General features: G+C 55.7%; 1 protein-coding gene across 1 annotated transcript in view; it reads right to left on the bottom strand.

The window, feature by feature from the left end:
• Positions 1 to 12,390: 12,390 nt before the first annotated feature.
• CDH4 (cadherin 4) overlaps positions 12,391 to 17,294 on the bottom strand; it is a 479,129-nt gene continuing 474,225 nt past the window's right edge. Inside the window, 2 exon segments of the mRNA XM_070381465.1 lie at positions 12,391 to 16,018; positions 16,584 to 16,748. Coding sequence (XP_070237566.1) covers positions 15,812 to 16,018; positions 16,584 to 16,748 — 372 coding nt within the window. The 3' untranslated portion in view covers positions 12,391 to 15,811.

Raw genomic sequence — 17,294 nt, forward strand, 5'->3', positions numbered from 1 at the left:
TGTTAGGAGTCAGTGTCTATAACCCAGCGAGTCCGGTAGAAATAGCCTCACCTCCGAGGACAGGACCTGCCTCCAGAGTCAGACCCGGTGTCGCGTGTGAGGGCCCAGGAGCCGAGCTCAGGCCTTGCTCCCTGCCGGGCCACTCTTCCTCGGAAACGGATGGACTCGTGCAGCGTGGATGCTGGGCTGCTGTCCGTGCAGAGGCCTGGGGCGCCCCTGGGAGAGGGAAGGTAAGGCGGGGGTAGGGACACGTGGGCGTCCTGGCCCCAGCCCTGACGCGGACCGACCTTTGTGGTGGGGGGGCGGGCGTCGCTGGAGGCCCCGCCCTGTCGGGCGGTGAGTGACAGCTTGGCCTCAACAAGCTGTGGTTCCTGAGGGGGCCTCCGCCTGGCCGCCAAGTTCACAGTAGTCCGGGTCTAGATAGTCCGGGTCTCGCGAGAGCCGCCGCCGGCCTCCTCGGTGTGATGGCAGTTGGCGTCCAGGTCTCGTGTTGATTTTGACTGGTTTGCGGGGCTCTCAAGATCCGTGGGTTCCTGTCAAGTTACAGCCTCAGTCTGACCCATGTTGTGTCGGTCTCCCCAGTGACGCAGCGCTGCGGTTGGTCGTCTCCGTGCTGGAGGCTGAGGTCGAGACCCAGGTGCAGGCAGTGGTATGGAGGGCGCGCCCGGGCCTCCCCGGCTCCTGGCGGTTGTGCGCATGCCGCTGTTTCTTGGCTTGTGGAAGCGTCGCTCTTTGCCTGCCGGGCTGTTTTCTCTGTGTGAACACCTGTCTCCGTGATGAAATCTCTCCCTTTCATAAGATGCCAGTCGTTGGGGTGAGGGCCTGCCCTAGTCATCTCGTTTGAGCTTTAATGGCCTCTGTGAGGATCCGGCCACGTTCTGAGGTCAAGTTCTGAGCTCCTGGGACGTTGGGACCCCCAACGTGATCCTTTTTGGGCGGGGGAGGCAGTTCAGCCCATAACACCTGTGATGCTGGCAATGAAAGAGGGTAGATGTGAATTTTTAGAGCCTTTCCTGGTGGCTCAGACGGTAAAGAATCAGCCTGAAATGCAGGAGATCTGGGTTTGATCCCTGGGTTGGGAAGATCCCCTGGAGAAGGACATCCAACCCACTCCAGTATTCTTGCCTGGAGAATTCCATGGACAGAGGAGCCTGGCCAGCTACAAGTCCATGGGGTCACAAAAAGTCGGACAGGACCGAGTGACTAACACTTAGCAGGAAACACCAGGGCGTGATTTCCAGTCTTCCCTCTCTGTACCAGAATGCCAGAGGTGGTTGAGTACTGAGGTCATACTTGGACTCTTCCCCCACGACTAATACTTTGTTCTCACTAAGTTCTTGGCTGGGAAATATTGAGAGCAGGAGGTGAAGGGTGCAATAGAGGATGAGATGGTTGGATGGCATCATCGACTCAATGGACATGAGGTTGAGCAAACTCTGGGAGATAGTGAAGGACAGGGAAGCCTGGCACGCTGTCAGTCAGTGAATTGCAAAGAGTCTGATGTGAATGAGCAGCTGAACAATGATAAGTTCTTGGCCCTGAGATGAACTAGTTCAGCCAGTGAAGGGCGGCGGTACTCGCATTTCTGCATGTGCAGCCTTGGTTCCAGCTTGCCTGTACATCTGACAGGGTCTGGTTGTCCTGCCCAGGGCCTCGCCCAGGTGCAGACTGATGCTCCCTACCTAGGAATGACCCCCGAGAGAAGTGTGGCCGGCAGCTCAGAGGCAAATGTGTCTGTGTTTATGCCTCCTGTGAGCACTGGGTACTGTTCAGTGTCTCAGCAAAATCGTTAGCAGTTGTCTCAAGTCCGACTCACATTCCTGTGTGGGCTTGGGATAGACAGCTGTTGGGCTAGGCCAGGACCATGACCAGGATGTCTGTTCTGACCATGTGCATCCCCCAGGGAACTACAGTGGCAGCTGGGCAGAAAGGCAGAGGAGAGAAAGGCATGAGGTTTGGAGAGGAAGAAGGTGAAGGCAGGACTTTAGGCAACACAATCACAGGCACAGAAATCCCAGAAGAATCTACAAACACATTGAAACTGAGCTGTGTATTTGCTAAGATATTGGAGTACAAGGTCAGTATCCAGAATAATGTAATTCCCATGCACCAGAAGCAGAAAGGTAGAAAGTGCAAAAGAAAGCATTACCACCACCACCGAAAACATTGGGGTACCTCGGAATATATGCAGTTTAAGATCTTAACATTGAAATTAGGTGAAAGAGGACCTAAAGGGAGAAATACACTGAGCCCTTGGAGGGGACCCAATATTGTGAAGACAGTGGTTCTGTTCAGACTGATTCAGTGCCATCCCCGTCACAACCCAGCAGTTCTCATAGAAGCTGAAATCTGATTCCAGAAGCTGCAGAGGATAAAAGAGCCAAGACAGTTTGGAACAAAATTGGAGAATTTCCACCCCTGGATTTCATGACTTGCTGTAGAGATAAAATAACCAGGACAGTGCAGTATTGGTGTAAAGACAGATACAGGATCCATGACCAAAATAGAGTCCAGAAATGCATCCATACGTTATGGTCACTAGGTTTTTGCTGGTGTGAAGCAGATCCCTGATGGGGGATGTGCACCTTGACTCTACCCTCACACCACACATGTGGCTTAGAGATGGACCATAGGCCTGAAAATGGGGCTAACACTGCAGAGCTTCTGGGGGAAGATGTCACAGATCATTGTGACCTGGGAGTGGGCAGGGATTTCTAAGGGCACAGAAAGCACAAACTCTAGAGAAAAGATTGGACAATTGGGGCTTACAGATCCGCTCATCAAAAGGTGCTTTTGTGACAGAGAGAGGCCAAGCCAAGGACTTCCAGAAGACATTTGTGGTGTGTACTCCTGACAGAGGACTCGTGTCTAGAATACATTAATAGAAGAATTTCACAACTGAGCAGTTAAAAGACAACTCATTAAGAAATGTGCAAGACCCTTGGACAGGTGCTTCATAGAAGACATGCCAGTGAGCCAATACATGAATGGAAAGGTGATCACCATTACTGGTCATCTGAGAGGAGCAAGTGAAAACCACAGCAGGTTGTCACAGGTGCCCACATTGGCTCAAACTCTATAAAGATCAGTGGTATCACATTGTGGGTGCCCCGGGCAGGTGAAACTTCACACGTGCTGTCGTTGTGTGACATGGCAGGAACACCTGAGGAACTGTGTCACTCTATGTAAACATACTCCATCAAGGTGAACGCATACAAACCAGAGGTTATTTATTCAGTGAAATAACTATGCTTCCGTGTGTGCTTAGTCATGTCCAAATCTTTGTGACCCATGGACTGTAGCCTGCCAGGCTCCTTGGTCCATGGATTGCTCCAGGCAAAAATACTGAAGTTGGTTGCCATTTCCTACTCCAGGGGATCTTCCCAACCCAGGGATTAAACCCATGTCTCCTGCATTGGCAGGTGAATTCTTTACCACTGCATCCCCTGGGAAGCCCTCAATGCAGTAATACCCGGGAGTAAAAGGAACCAGCTACAGTAAGTCCCCTACATACAAACCTTCAAGTTGTGAACTTTCAAAGATGCTAATGTGCGTTCCGTCAATGTCAGATGTGAGTGAAATTGCAACTTGCCCTCCGTCTCCTATTGTTGACGATCTTTTGGCTCCACCATCTCCCACCTCCTTTCCTTGCTCCAGTTAGTAACTCTCCCTGCTTGCTCACTCAATGCCAGCCTCTATATACCAGCTGTAGTACTTTCAAGGTGCTGTCCTGTAAGATTAAAAGTTTTATTTTTTGTGTTTGTTTTTTTATGTGTTCTTTGTGTGAAAAGTGTTGTAAACCTATTACAGTGCAGTACTATATTATTTCTGAGCAGTTTGGTCTTCTGAGCAGATCTGGAGGTCTCCCATTGTAGAAGGGTACCTAGGCTAATTTGAACAAATTGGGTTTATGAATGTGCTTTCGGAATGGGACTCATTCGTAAGTAGGGTACTTACTATACTGATGTGGTCAGTAACCTGGGGCATTAGCTCAGGTGAATAGACGCTAGTGCTGGGCCTGAGGTGAGGAGATGTCAGCAGAGGGAAGGCCAGGGAGGCCCACGGTGTCTGGGAGTGACGCCCAGGGCAGGGGCATGGCACAATTTATGTGGCTGCAGAGTCGCCAGTGCCACGTGAAGGTTCAGGCCAGCACACGGTTAATCATCAGGCCAGGGGCAAGGATCGCCATAGAGTGGTGGGCAGCTGCCCTGCCCCCAGGGATGCCCTGCAGGTGGGATGCTGCTGAGGAGGGGGTGATGGAGAGAGAATGGGTTGGGGGTTGAGCTGTGTATATAAGCTTGGGAACAGACTGTGTGGGAAGAGGGGCAGGAGCTGAAGGCGGGCCTTTTAAAGATGGGAAATGACCCCTAGGGACTGCTGGTGCTGGTGGCAGCAGTCTCAGGCAGTGGTGGAGGGATGGCGCACGCTAAGGAAAAGAGAGAGGGTGTGAGCAGGGGGCAGCTGTGGGATGTAGGGAGGGGGAGCAGAGGAGGTGGGAGAGGGGAAGGGGTGCAGGGGAGGCCTGTGGGCATTCTACAGAAAGGAGCTCTACGTGTTTGGGGGCTGGTAGGAAGTCAGCTCTGGCTGCTGCTTCTGGAGAGCATGGCTGAAACCGAGGCCAGTACAGAGGTAAGGGTGGTGGTCTTGGAGCACCTAGATCCAGCCATGCCTGACGGCCCAGTAGTGAGCCTTTTTCGGAGGTGCTAGGGCAAGGTGGTGGCAAGAATTTCACTTGTCAATTCAGCCAGGCCTGCAGAAGCAGCCAGGCCCTGAAAACCGGCTCCTAGGAGGTTAGGGAAGGACCGAGGACCACCTCCTCACCCCCACCCCACCCCAATGTTACAGACCCCACCCTGGAAGGAGCCTAAGTGTTCCTTACTCCCACCCTCATGGTCCCTGCCCTTCTCCCCTTCCCAGGGGAAACTCAGCGAGGAAGCCAGGTACAGTCCCCAAGTCTGGCTGGGCCAAGGACCCCTCCCCCCTGAGAGGAGGGGAGGGACTGCCCCTTGGGAGGGGGTCCTCTGCCAACTGTGGGTGAGAGCATGCAGGGTTTTCTGGAAGAGATGAGCCTGGGGAAGAAGGGAGTCATGCAGGGAAGGAGGTGCGTGGGGGGAGGGGGAGGCGACAGCACCAGACCCAGGCCCCTCGTTTGGGCACCTGCAGAAGGGGTGGGGTCCTCAGGCCTCACCCCACCTCATCTGCCCTCACTGGGTTCCTGGCAAGGTTGGCCTAGGGAGTTGGGGCTTGTGTCCCCTCCTCTGGATGCAGCTTTTTCACCCACTGGGACTCAGTTTGTTCATCTCTAAAGTGAAGACAGTAGTAACACCCCCACCCCCAACCCCAGGGTGGCTGAGAGGGTTAACCAAGGCAGGTGTGAAGCCCACCTATTCAGAGTGTGGTTTCCATCTTCACTTCCTTGGGGAGGGGCGGAAACCTGGCTGGCGCCCTGGGTTTAGAGCCCAGAGGGCCCGTTACTAAGCTGATTGCCCGAGGGGTAGCTGTGTGCCTGCCCCCCAGGTCTGTGGGAGTGGAGGACCTCTCCATTCCCCCAGAATGCTCCAGTGAAGCTACCAAAATGTTATTAAAAAGCATGGGCATGCAACTGTGTGTGAAAACACTGGTCAGGTCTGAGAAAGAAATGGAAAGTTTTTGTGCCAATCTGCAGATTATAATCTAGGAGGCAGCTTCTCAGAGGGTTCTGAGGATGTCTCAAGGAGATGAGGGGAGGGGCAGCATAAGTGATCTTTTAAAAAATTATTTGTTTTTGGTTGCATTGAGTTTTTGTTGATGCCCGTGGGCTGGTCTTTTCTTTAGGGTGGCTTCTCATCTCGGAGCATGGGCTTTAGTAGTTGCGGCTCAATGGCTTTAGAGCACAGGCTCAATATTTGTGGCCCACGGGCTTAGTTGCTTTGTGGCATGTGCAGTCTTCCCAGACCAGGGATCGAACCTGTGCCCCCTGCATTGGCAGGCAGAGTCTTATACCCTGTACTACCAGGGAAGTCCATGTATGTGACTTTGTTCGTGGGGTGCAGGCAGCCAAGCACCCAGCTTGGTGGGAGATAACTGTTGTCTTTGAGTAGGTCTCTAGTTAATGGTTTTAGTGCTTTTCTCAGTATGGGAAGAGGCAAGAAACTGGGTTCCTAAGATTCTTTCCTAAAAATATCTGACTACCTGAAGGCCAGTCCTGCCAGTTTCCCCAGGGCACAAAGCGCTTTGCCCTGGTCTTTGCCGTGAATTCCTGTTGGGCTGTGCTGCAAGTCAGCAACTGTGGTGCTGGTGACTTGATTCTTGTAGGACTGGGTGGTGGGCAAGGGTCTTTGTGTACAGTCCCCTCCCTTTTGGCCTGAATTTCTACGCAGAGTTGGGAGGCATTTCATGACCAGTTTGTCCCCCTGTGCTCATTCTCTGGTCAGGTGAGGATTTTGTTGCTGGGCACTCGATGTGCTGTTACTGGACCAGGCCCTGTTAATAGTAGTCAAGCCTTTGGGCCACCCAAAGGTCCTTCCCACGGGCCTCCTGGGTTCCCATGTGAGAAGTCCTAGGGCCCGAGCTGAGCAGGCAGGAAGCAGACACATAGCCTGAGGTACGTCCTCAGGCCCTGCAGTGGCCTGGCCCATCTCTGTTCACCACTTGTAGTTGACCAGCCGCCCAGAGTGACCAGGGACCCCCTTCCTGCTAACAGAATGAGGCAGGGCAGGGGCTGGCACCCACCATCCTGCAAAGGGCATGTGAAAGACTTGCTGGATTGCTCCAGGCATAGTCACTGGCCCTTCCCGACTTCTTCCATAGCTGTAGCCTGGTCCCCAACCCAGAGAGAAGTCCTGTAACTTCCTGAGAGAGGCTGAGAATCCAGGTTTTCTTTCTTTCTGCAGAGTTGGAGGGGTGGGGTGCAGGTGACTGGCCCCACCTAGCCTCAGGCCCAGCTGATCGGAGCCCAACTATGCCTTCTCCTCAGCTGCTCTTGACTGCCAGCCTCTAAGTTTCCATGGCAACCATTCCAGAAATTTAAAAGGAAGGAAAAGTCTAGGCTGCCAGCATAGACCCAGTCCTGGCTCCAGGTACAGAGTGCTCACCTCCCACCCCCTGCTTGGCCACTGGGGCCAGCATGCTTCTGGAAGTTTCTTGCCCCCTCCCTAAGTCACCCCCAGAGTCTTCTACAGCATTTGGTGGTGGGTGGAGGTCTCAGTCAATAGGGCCAGGGTGCAGTGCCCACCAGCTGCCTGGTTGGTTGGTGAAGGGAGATGGTGCCTGTCTGGTGAACAAACACATGTGCACAACCTGTGCACACCCTGCTTGCTTGCTGACCATAGCACTCATCCCTGGGGGCTGGCCCTGCAGTGTGGGTCCCCTGGTGCCTGCCCGCCCCTGGGCACTCTGAAGTGCTCATGGGCAGTTGGACTTTATCTCCTCTCAGTTCATCTTCATCTTCCCAGCCACCCACTGGGCAGGTGGTGTTGGCCCAGAGACCTTTAGGGAACTTATCCAAGGTCAGAAGCTCCAGGAGGAGCCAAACTGGACTCTGGCCAGACTCTGGCTACACACTCACTGCTGCCCCAGGGAGGGGGGGCGCTGGTTAGCGAGTCTTGTTAGCTGGGGTGCCAGCTCCTTTGGGTCAGGCCACACTTGCTGCTTGGAGCACACTGGGGACGGCCAGGGTGATCACTGCCCTGCCAAGACGTAGAGACAGATTGGGGGAAAACTTGAGGTAAAACCCATGAACATTCAGTAGTGAAGTTGTTGAAGGAATCCCATAAGGAGGCAGACGGTGAGAACTGAAGGACCATCTTGTGTGGAGACCTCTGCACACAGAGGAATCCGAGCGTTGAGGACCACGAGAGCCTCCCAGGCATGCAAGGCAGCGGGCTGCTCACATGGAGCCCAGGCTGCTGGGCCCCCTCCCCACTGCCTGGCCCAGAAGGGGAGGGCCAGGAGAAGTGGTGTCCCTGTGGCAGGAGCTCAGCAGGGCCAGACCTCTTCTCTCCTCTCTGTCGCAGTTCTTACCTTTGAGGTAAGTTCCCAAGCAGGTGATTTATTCCCAAACAGGCAGAAGTTCCCATGGGCGCTTCCTGAGGCCACACGGGCAGGGCCAGACAGCTGAAAGTCAGCACCGTGGACAGCGCCCTTCAGCCACATGTGAGTCAGGACAGCTGTGTGTGTGTGTGGTGGGGCGGGGTGGGGACAGGATTGGTGGACATTGTTTGGGTGGGGGCGGTGATAGAGCACGTGGGTTGGGAGGGAGGGCAGAGGGAGTGGACATGACAGGCTGTGGGCAAGTGACCCTGACACCTGGCCATCCCCTGGCCCTTTAGTGAGTATCCAGGGCCTCCTGCTTCCTCAGGGTCAACCTTGAGGACCCTTATTTGGTGAGGCCTGATGCTGTCCAGGTGAGTCAGTGTTTAGGAGGCCCCCAGGCTTCAGAGTGTCCCCCACTCCAATCCAACCCCTGACGACCTGGGTCAGGATGAGCTTACTGCCATTCAGGCTTCTGGGGAGCTGCCGGCCAGGGTAGAAGGTGCAGGGAGTGTAGGGTGGTCATCAGGCCCTCTCATTCCAGGGTGGGCCCCCCTGGGAACCTCTGGGCCTCAGCCTCACCTCCAAAGGGGACTGACTGAACTACTTACCCCACCTTTGCTCAGGGGCCCTTCCATCTCTGATGAGGCTGCTTCAAGCTGCAGTATGGAGGGTCGAGAGAGAATTCTGCTTGTGCCCATGCACTACCCCTCTTCCCCAGACTGAGGTGCTTCAGGGCTGTGCTTGAGAGGCCTGCCCTGGGTGCCATGGGGGTAGGTCCAGTGAGCTGGCAGCACCCCTGCCCTTGTGGATGGGCCTGCTGGGGCAGATCTGTGGCAACTGAGCCTTCCTCCACCTCCTTCACCTGGCTCTGGGCTGTTGGGATGGTGGGCAGCTCCCGGGGGCATATCCCTGAGCAGATGGGGGAGGACTATGTGTTGGGGGAGAGGGCACTTAGGGGTTGAGAGAGGATGGGAGAGCAGGAAGGGATAGCCAGGAGAGCCTAAGAGAGCTGAGAGTGCTCTGGGCTCTTGTGAGATAGCACCCAGCTTGTGTTTATCAGTTAAAATTGGGTTCAGGGTGAAAGTTTATTTTTTTTCTTAAGTGAAAATTTTACCGAACTCAGGTCCAGCTGCTCACTGCTTAAAAATCAATACTGGAGTGGCACGTATTGGCAGGAATGGAAATGGTGCTTTTAATCAGAAAACCAGCAATCTGGGTAGGAAGGATTCTGTCCCCCAAAACAGAGTCCTGAGATTCTGCTTGGTCATGAGGGTTTTAAGGGGGAAAGAGGAAGTGAGGTCAGTTAATCATGGAGATAGGGGCCAGCCCCCACTGTCTGCAGGCTTTTTGGCTTCTTGTGATCTTTCCTTAGTTGCTGTCTTGTTCATGCACTTTGTTCATGAGATTACTGAAGGGGGAAGCTGGGATAGAGTCCCGGTTATCTATTAATTGCTTAGTCTTCCTTTCTATGTCTTTGATCCATGGAGAGACCCAACAGGTTAGGCCAGGGATTGTGTGATCAAAGATTTGAAAGATGTACTTGGGCCAGAGATGAGCAGAGCATGAGGGTGCCTGGTTTGAGGTTAGTGACAATATAAATTTCTAAAGTGACAAGGTGAAAGGGCCTCCTGCAAAGAGCTCTTTCTTGCAAAGAGCTGCTTACAAATCCCCACTTGTCTGAAAATTATTCCATTTCTGTGGGATCAGGGGTGAAGTCCATCTTGTGTAACTTCTGTATGTTGACATAGTGAAAGTGAAAGTTGCTCAGTCCTGTCCAACTCTTTGCGACCCCATGGACTATACAGTCCATGGGATTCTCCAGGACAGAATATTGGAGTGGGTAGCCTTTCCCTTCTCCAGGGGATCTTTTCAACCCAGGTCTCCTGCATTGCCAGTGGATTCTTTACCAGTTGAGCCACAAGGGAAGGCCAAGAATACTGGAGTGGGTATCCTATCCCTTCTCCAGCAGATCTTCCCAACCCAGGAATTGAACCAGGGTCTCCTGCATTGCAGCCAGATTCTTTACCAACTGAGCTATCAGGGAAGCCCTGCATGTTGACAGAGGGCGCCATATTCTCAGAGTGGAAGCTGTTGACTTGGGTGTGTAGCATCTCTTTGCTGACAATTTTAGTCGTGCGTCAACATTGAGTCTGTGACTATATAGTATTCATTAGCTGCTGGAGCCACTCTTTTGTGACTCTGGGAGGTCTGGGAGACTCAGCTTTTCTACAGAGAGAGGCAGGGGGTGTGGAGGGGCCTTTGTGTGTGTGTGTGTGGGGTGGGGGAAGGAGGGGCACAGGATTCTGCTGGGTTCCAAAAGCAGCTCCTGGGGGTGCAGTTGCCCACCAGTCTGTCCATCCATAGGGCCCACCAGTATCAACCTGGGGGTTCTCACTTAGTCCTGAGTCTCTGCTCTGTCCCTTATCACTGCCTCCTGGGACATGTGACTGCTTCCTCTCATGGTGTCCACTTTCCACTGTGCCCTGATCACCCCCCGTCCATCCCACTTGACCTCTCCCTGAGCTCCAGACCATCTTGCTGCCGGCCAGGGCATCTAGCCATGTGGCCAGAGCTGAGTGCGGGTCCTCCCCACGCCTGGGCCGAGCTGGAACAGGGCCTCCATGAGGGTCAGTCCACCACCTCCCCCCCACATCCTGCCCTCACCCACACAGCCGTCTCCTTGTCTCTTGGCCTTGTTCTCTGTCACTCTCCGAGCCGTGGCTCCTCCTCTGCGCAGGCTCCTCTCTCATCAAGGACACTTTCTCAGGGGTGGGCATCGGATTCGTGGTGGGGGCTGCCATGTAGCTGGGGCATATGGAGGGCCAGCCGGTATCACTGCCTCCCGTGGCCTCCTGTGTGCATCCCCCAGCATATTGGTCCCAGAGTCTGCCCCTTCCCCCAGCTCCTGGCTGAACCCGGCCTCCTTGGTGGAGCAGCTGAGGCCCCAGGGGCTTTGCCAGTGCTCACCTGAACTGACTGCTCTCACTGCCCTCCTGGGCCTGTGTCCACATGTAGGTGAGGATAGTGACCTCTCTCTGGCAAAATGACCCAAGGATAGGCCATGGGGTCAGAGAAGGGGCTGCCTGGCTTCCAAGAGACCCCAGGCTGGCCTTTGTGGTTGTTCGAGCCAGGCCTCTGCCTCCAACCCCATGGCTTGGGATTTCCCAGGCAAGAATACTGGAGTGGGTTGCCATTTCCTCCTCCAAGGTATTTTCCCCACCCAGGGATCAAACCCATGTCTAACCCTAATCTCCTGCTCAGGTCTCTTGCATTGCAGACAGATTCTTTACCTGCTGAGTAAAGAATCTACTGAGCCACTTGGGGAGCTGGGAGGAGTGACTTTAAGCAGAATGACCGCTCCCCAGCCCTGCCCCTGGCCCTTGCCCCAGGGGTCTGATTACAAGGAGTTTGTGCCCCACCCCTCTTTGACTGCCTATCCCAGGCCCACAGCAGTTGTCTAATTGTGAATGTCATTAGAGGCAAGTGTTAATCGTGCCTGTGATTGTCAGCTGCACCTGTGATTAGCTGTGATTTGAGCCCCAGAAAGGCCTGGTGGGGGTGGTTGGGGCTCCCTCTGTGGGTTCTGACTGTATCACTTAGTTCTGGCTGAGCTGGGCACCCCTCAGCCTTTCCGAGCTGCTTCCCTGAGGCTGGCAGAGCCCCAGCGAGTCCAGCAGTGTCCCTGAGGGTCCCCTGTGTGGCTCTCTGGCCAGCAAACTGTGAGCCAGTGCAGCTCAGACTCGGGCCAGTAGTCAAGTGCAGGCTGCGCTGTGAGAGCATCTGAGGACTGGACCCACTTGCCTTGGGGTCTCTGGCCGGCATGGGGCTGGGGGTGTAGTTTGTGCTGGAATGAAGAGCCCCTGTGGTGGGGAGAAGGTGGGGGGCGCACAGAGAATCAGAGGGGCAGGAGAATCCTAAACCTGACCCAGGCCTTTCCTGCTGTTACGAAGGTATGTCTGCCAAGGCAGGGGGTGGGACGCACCTTGTTTAGCAGTTTGTTAGCTTGGTCTATACCTTCTAGGAACGTTACCATATTTAGATGCGTGGCACTTGGGTCTTGTTTGTCCACACCCCTAGGCCTGACCCGTGGGAGGAGCCTGGTTCTGTTGAGGGTTGTGCTCGGAGCCCAGAATGGAGCCCGAGACACAGTGGGTGCTGAGATGTTTGCCGAGCGAGCAAGTCCCACTCCTGACACCAAAGCCCCTGTGTTCATCCATCTGCTGTTCATAGGGACACTCGAAGAAAAACAAACCAGGGTGAGCCGACTGCGTAAAAGGGGGGCTTTATTTACTCCCCTGCAGCAGCGTCCGCTCCCGCACACGACGACCCTGCGGAGCCGCTGCTCAGTGTGGAACCAAGACCGCCTGGCACTAAAAACACATTGAAAACATCAACGCTCTTCCCTTTTTTTCCTTTTTTTTTTTTTTTTGGTACAAAATGATACAAACAACAATACAAAATAGTTGTGCTGTTGACAATTACAAAAAAAGTTGGAACATTTGTCTAACTGCGCGATGCTCAGTTGCAGTGAGAATACATCATACTCCAGTATCTTTCCCCAGAACAACCACAGTCATGCGGGCTGCTACACATGTTGTCCATTGTCAAAAAGAAACATGCAAAAAAAAAAAAAAAAAAAGATCAGAATGGGAAAAGGAGAGAGAAAGGAAAAGCGAGACGCGTTCCAATTATACACAGAGGTGGTCCCCCCACGGATCCCGGCATTGCGGGGCCTGTCGTATATACACCATGTGGCCGGGGGCTGTCTCACAGGGCGCTCTTCGTGGGGGAGACTGTGTTTGCTTTTTTGGTGTTCCTTTCAGCCGTGACAAAACCCAAGACTCTCCTCCCTGACATTTCCCCTCAGAGAGAACAGAGTTGTCTTGAAGACCCGGGTGGGTCAGTGGTGCTCACAGTAGGGAAGCCTGATGGCTGGCTGGTACCCTGACCCTCTGGCGGTGGAAGGCCTGGCACCTGGGTGTTCTGAGAACACGAGAAGGGGAAGGCTGGCTGGGCCATGGGGAAGGGCTGCCAAGGCCCGATAGGCTTGGGGCTCCGGGCTGGGGATGCCTGCTGCCCGAGACTGGAGTGTCCTTGTAGGTGAGTCCTGGTCACAAGAACAAAAATCTCTGTGGGCACAGGACTTGCCTGAGCACCTCGCCCGCGCCGAGTCCAGGCCTCCTCTGGCTGCACCCCCTGGTCTGGACCTGTCACATCTATAAGCTACGTGAGAAACGTTTGACACTGACTGTGTAGCTAATGCTAACCGTTGGTTGGGACAGAGTTCCCAGATGCTTCTGGGAGAGGGTAGGGGTCTCCAGAGGCTGTCTGGGGTGGCAGTGAGGAGGGGCTGCTCTCTGGCTGCCTGGGAGCAGGGATGGGGCCTGTGTAACGTAGACAGATTGTGGGATGGGGGCCTGGCAGTGATGAGAGGAGGGGGAGAGGAGCTGCAGGGAGGCTGGGGGGCTGGTGTTCAGGACAACGAGCTGTGGGCTGGGCCTGGCACCCCATCCCTGGGGTGAGCCCAGGACCCTGGGGACCCAAAGAGGCTTCAGGAGTCCAGTGGGGAGAGTCCACAGCTGTCTGGGTCCCCCACCCCATATTCATACTTAGAACTTTGACTGCAAAAACAAACGCGAGATTCCAGCTCACATCTCACCAACCCTGAGGACACTAGCAGTCCTCAAATGGCCATGCCTCTAGGTGCTGGGATAGTCCTCATTGGCTATCTGAACCCGAGCGATTTGCATAGCAGGAAGGGGGTATCCCCCACCTCGGCAGGCTACCCACCTAGGTCTATGAGATGGGCTATCTGCCTGGGGGCATCAGCACATGACCCAAGCGGTTGCTGCCTCTGTCTACCTGTCCCTTCGTCCCTCCTTGGGCCATTGTGGACGGGGTCAGGATGGACCTGCCTCCCTCAGACCACAAGCTGAGTCGCCTCCCCAGCTCAGCTCAGCCCTGGGAGAGGGGATGGAGTTAGCGAGGAGTTTGGGGAAGACCCTGACGTCCAGCGGGGACACACCCACGCGGATCACACACACACACACACGTACACTCAAGTTCATCTTCGAGGCTGAAGCTGTTTAGAAAAGAGGATGACCATGGCATTGGGGGCAGGCCATGGGTGGGGGTGTGGATCAAAGACCCTCTCCATGGAGAACATGGGGAGTATGTGCACCCCTGTCCCAGGTCCTCTGGAGGCCTGACCCCAGGAGCAGACCCAGGGTGGGGCTCCAGGGCAGGCCTGACGCCAAGTCCTGCTGGGGAGCCGAGAGCAGGTGAGGATTCCCCTGGAGGGGCCTCTCCAGCCAGCCCAGATGCCTTCACACCAGACAGGCTATCCCTGGGTGATGCTTGGGGGAGAAGCTGCCCCAGGGCATTTTCTCACCCGTTCCCCTCTAGCTGTCCACTCCCCGCAACCCTGGCAAACACAGCAGGGGCTCCGGTGGGTCCTTGGGACGCGGTGCCTCTTGCTGTCCTGTGGAACTGAGCCTGGAGTCTGGCTTGAGAGTCACACTGCCCGTCAAGAGGGCACGTCCAGGTGTGAGAGCTTGAGCAGCTAACTGGCCCAGCAGCTGCTGGGGGCTGATACTGGTCCAAAGGAAAGGAGACTGTTCGTGGCGTGGCCCAGACATGTGTGGGATGGACCTCACAGACGACGAGACTGTCCCGGCATTGGAGCAGACTTCTGCCATCCTTGTCAGCTCCCGGGCTCCAGAGACCGGTCCAGAGGGGCAGAACTGGGGCAGACCCCAGAGTCTCCCGCTGGCTGTGCTGGTTTCTGGACCCCAAGTGAGCATCAGCTCTCCCTGTGGTCGGTGCAGCCCTGCCAGTGGCCAGAGACATCCAGAGCCTTCGGGGGCTGGACTGGTGAGTGTTTGGGGGCCTTTGACTTGGGGTCTCTTTGAAGTCTTATTGAAAGGGTGGAGGGCTCATGCCAGGGGTTGGTGGGATGCTGGCTGGTTTTGGTTGTGGGTTCTTGGGACACCGTACTCTCTTGGACCAAAGATAGTGGGGACCTGGGTGTCTTTCAGGGTCACAGTTGGCCCTGGGGGAGGCCTAATGATTGACTGGGGGGCCCTGGGCAGCCATGGGGGACATCAGGGACGGCCCCAGCTGTTTCCAGCTTCTGGGAGTCAGGGCAAAAGTCAGAGTGCACAGTGGGTCTTGGGTCCATGGGCCTGGCCCACACCCAGGGGACTTGCTGCTGCAGAAACTGAAGGTAGGTCTTTGAGCTGACCTGGGGACCCCATGGGGTAGGAGACCCTGACTGTGGACAGCAAAGCATGAGGACTCAGAGGGGCTGATGGGGTTTGGACCCGTTGTTCTTCTTTGTCAATTATCAAGCGAGTCACCCATTTGTTTTCTTGATAAAAGATCAAAAAAAAGAAAAAAGGACACATTCTTTCCAATTCCTTAATTGGTGCCTTCAGAGCTGGGACTAGCCAGGGCTGGGGGTGCTCAGGACCGGGTGGGGGTCTGTCTGCTTGCTTTTAGTCGCTCCTGAGTTTGAGGGAATCTGATACATGTACCAAAAGGCACTTTCATTTTTTTTTTAAAACAGTGCTTCTGTCCTAAGAAATTCAAGTTAAGACAGAGTGCCTCTTGCTCTCCTCAGTGCTGAGTCAGCTGCGGGTCAAGTGTTCATGCCAGACAGCTGGGGCGGGGGCAGGCGGGGACCCCCACCACTAAGTGACATGGCCTTGGGGGTCGGGAAGGCCCGTTGCCTCCTCCAGTCCTGCTCCTCCCGTCCGTCCGTCCGTCCATCCATCCTTGCGTCCGGCAGGGAGGCCCGTTAATCCTCCTCGCCGCCTCCGTACATGTCCGCCAGCTTCTTGAATCTGGGCCCCCAGTCGTTCAGGTAGTCATAGTCCTGGTCTCCGGAGCTGGAGGAGTCCAGGGAGCTGACGGAGCCCGCTGTGGAGCCGCTGCCCTCGTAGTCAAACACCAGCAGCGAGTCGTACGGGGGCGCCGTGGGGTCATTGTCGGCTGCGCGCAGTCCCTGGGGCCACAGAAACGGGGTTAGAGTGCGGGCGGGGGGCTGGAGATGTGGGGTGGGGCCCCGCATGCAGTCTCCCGCATGTCCGTGAAAGGTGTCTCAGAGCTCAGAGTAGGGCAAAGTTTGCAGACTGGCCTGGCGGGGGAGGCGGCCACACACTGGCTTCGCCGTCCCCCTCTTTCCCACAAAGGAAGATGCGGCAGAGGTGGGGTGCACCCTTGATGCCTGTGGACTTGTCAGGTGGGCACCTTGGGGTCAGTATCAAGACGGGGGGATGAGCAAAGGCAGGGACCCTGTTGGCTGGAACTTCAGATCCCAGATGTCAGGAGGGGGACTCAAGTGTGTGGTCAGGTGGCCGCTCTGGATGAATGCCCACCTCCTAGGCCATTCCCAGTGGGGATGCTGAGGGGAGGGGCTTGACCTGCTCCCCCACCACACCCCCCAGGCAGGGCTCAGTGAACCCAGATCTGAATCTGCCTCCTCATGCCAATCCCCCTCACCGAAAAGTGAGCTTTTCTGGTCCATGTGAGCATGTGTGCCCACCCTGCCCCCCCACCGGACCACCCACCTCGTTGATGAAGTCGCCGATGTCTCCCGGGTGGGGCACCACGGGCCTTACTGGGTACTGGGGTTCGGCGCCCACGGGCCTCTCGTCCACCCGCCGCACCCCAGGGGCCTTGCTCAGCACATGCTCCATGGCCTCTGGCTGCTGTAGCTGGCTGAGGTCGTAGTCCTGGGGGGGTGGTGGAGTCAGCGAGGGGGTCCGGGTGGGGGTGGGGGACAGCAGGCAGACACACCAGGGAGGTCCATGGGGTGCACCCTTGTCCAGTTCTATAACCTGGTCTGTCCTTTCTGAAAGGCTTGCCTTGCCTCTGTCCATCAGATCCTGTCTGTCCTCAAGGCACACGTGGGGCTTGTGCCCCCAGCCCTCCCCAACCCGGGTCCACCCCTCACCTGCTCTGTACCATGTCCCTGACCTGGGACCAGTGTTACCCCACTTCACAAGGATCCCTGAGCTTTCATGGGGTAAAGTGAAAGTCGCTCAGTCTGACTCTTTGTGATCCCCATGGACTATACTGTCCATGGAATTATCCAGGACAGAATGCTGCAGTGGGTAGCCTTTTCCTTCTCCAGGGAATCTTCCCAACCCAGGGATCGAACCGAGGTCTCCCACATTGCAGGTGGATTCTTGACCAGCTGAGCCTGGTAAGACTCACCCCAAATCCCCAGTGAGGCCCACCCAGCAGCTCCCAGGTCCCCCTCAACGAGCCCTGGCATG

The sequence above is a fragment of the Bos mutus genome, chromosome 13 (genome assembly GCF_027580195.1).
Source record: "Bos mutus isolate GX-2022 chromosome 13, NWIPB_WYAK_1.1, whole genome shotgun sequence".
Classification (NCBI taxonomy): Eukaryota; Metazoa; Chordata; class Mammalia; order Artiodactyla; family Bovidae; genus Bos; species Bos mutus.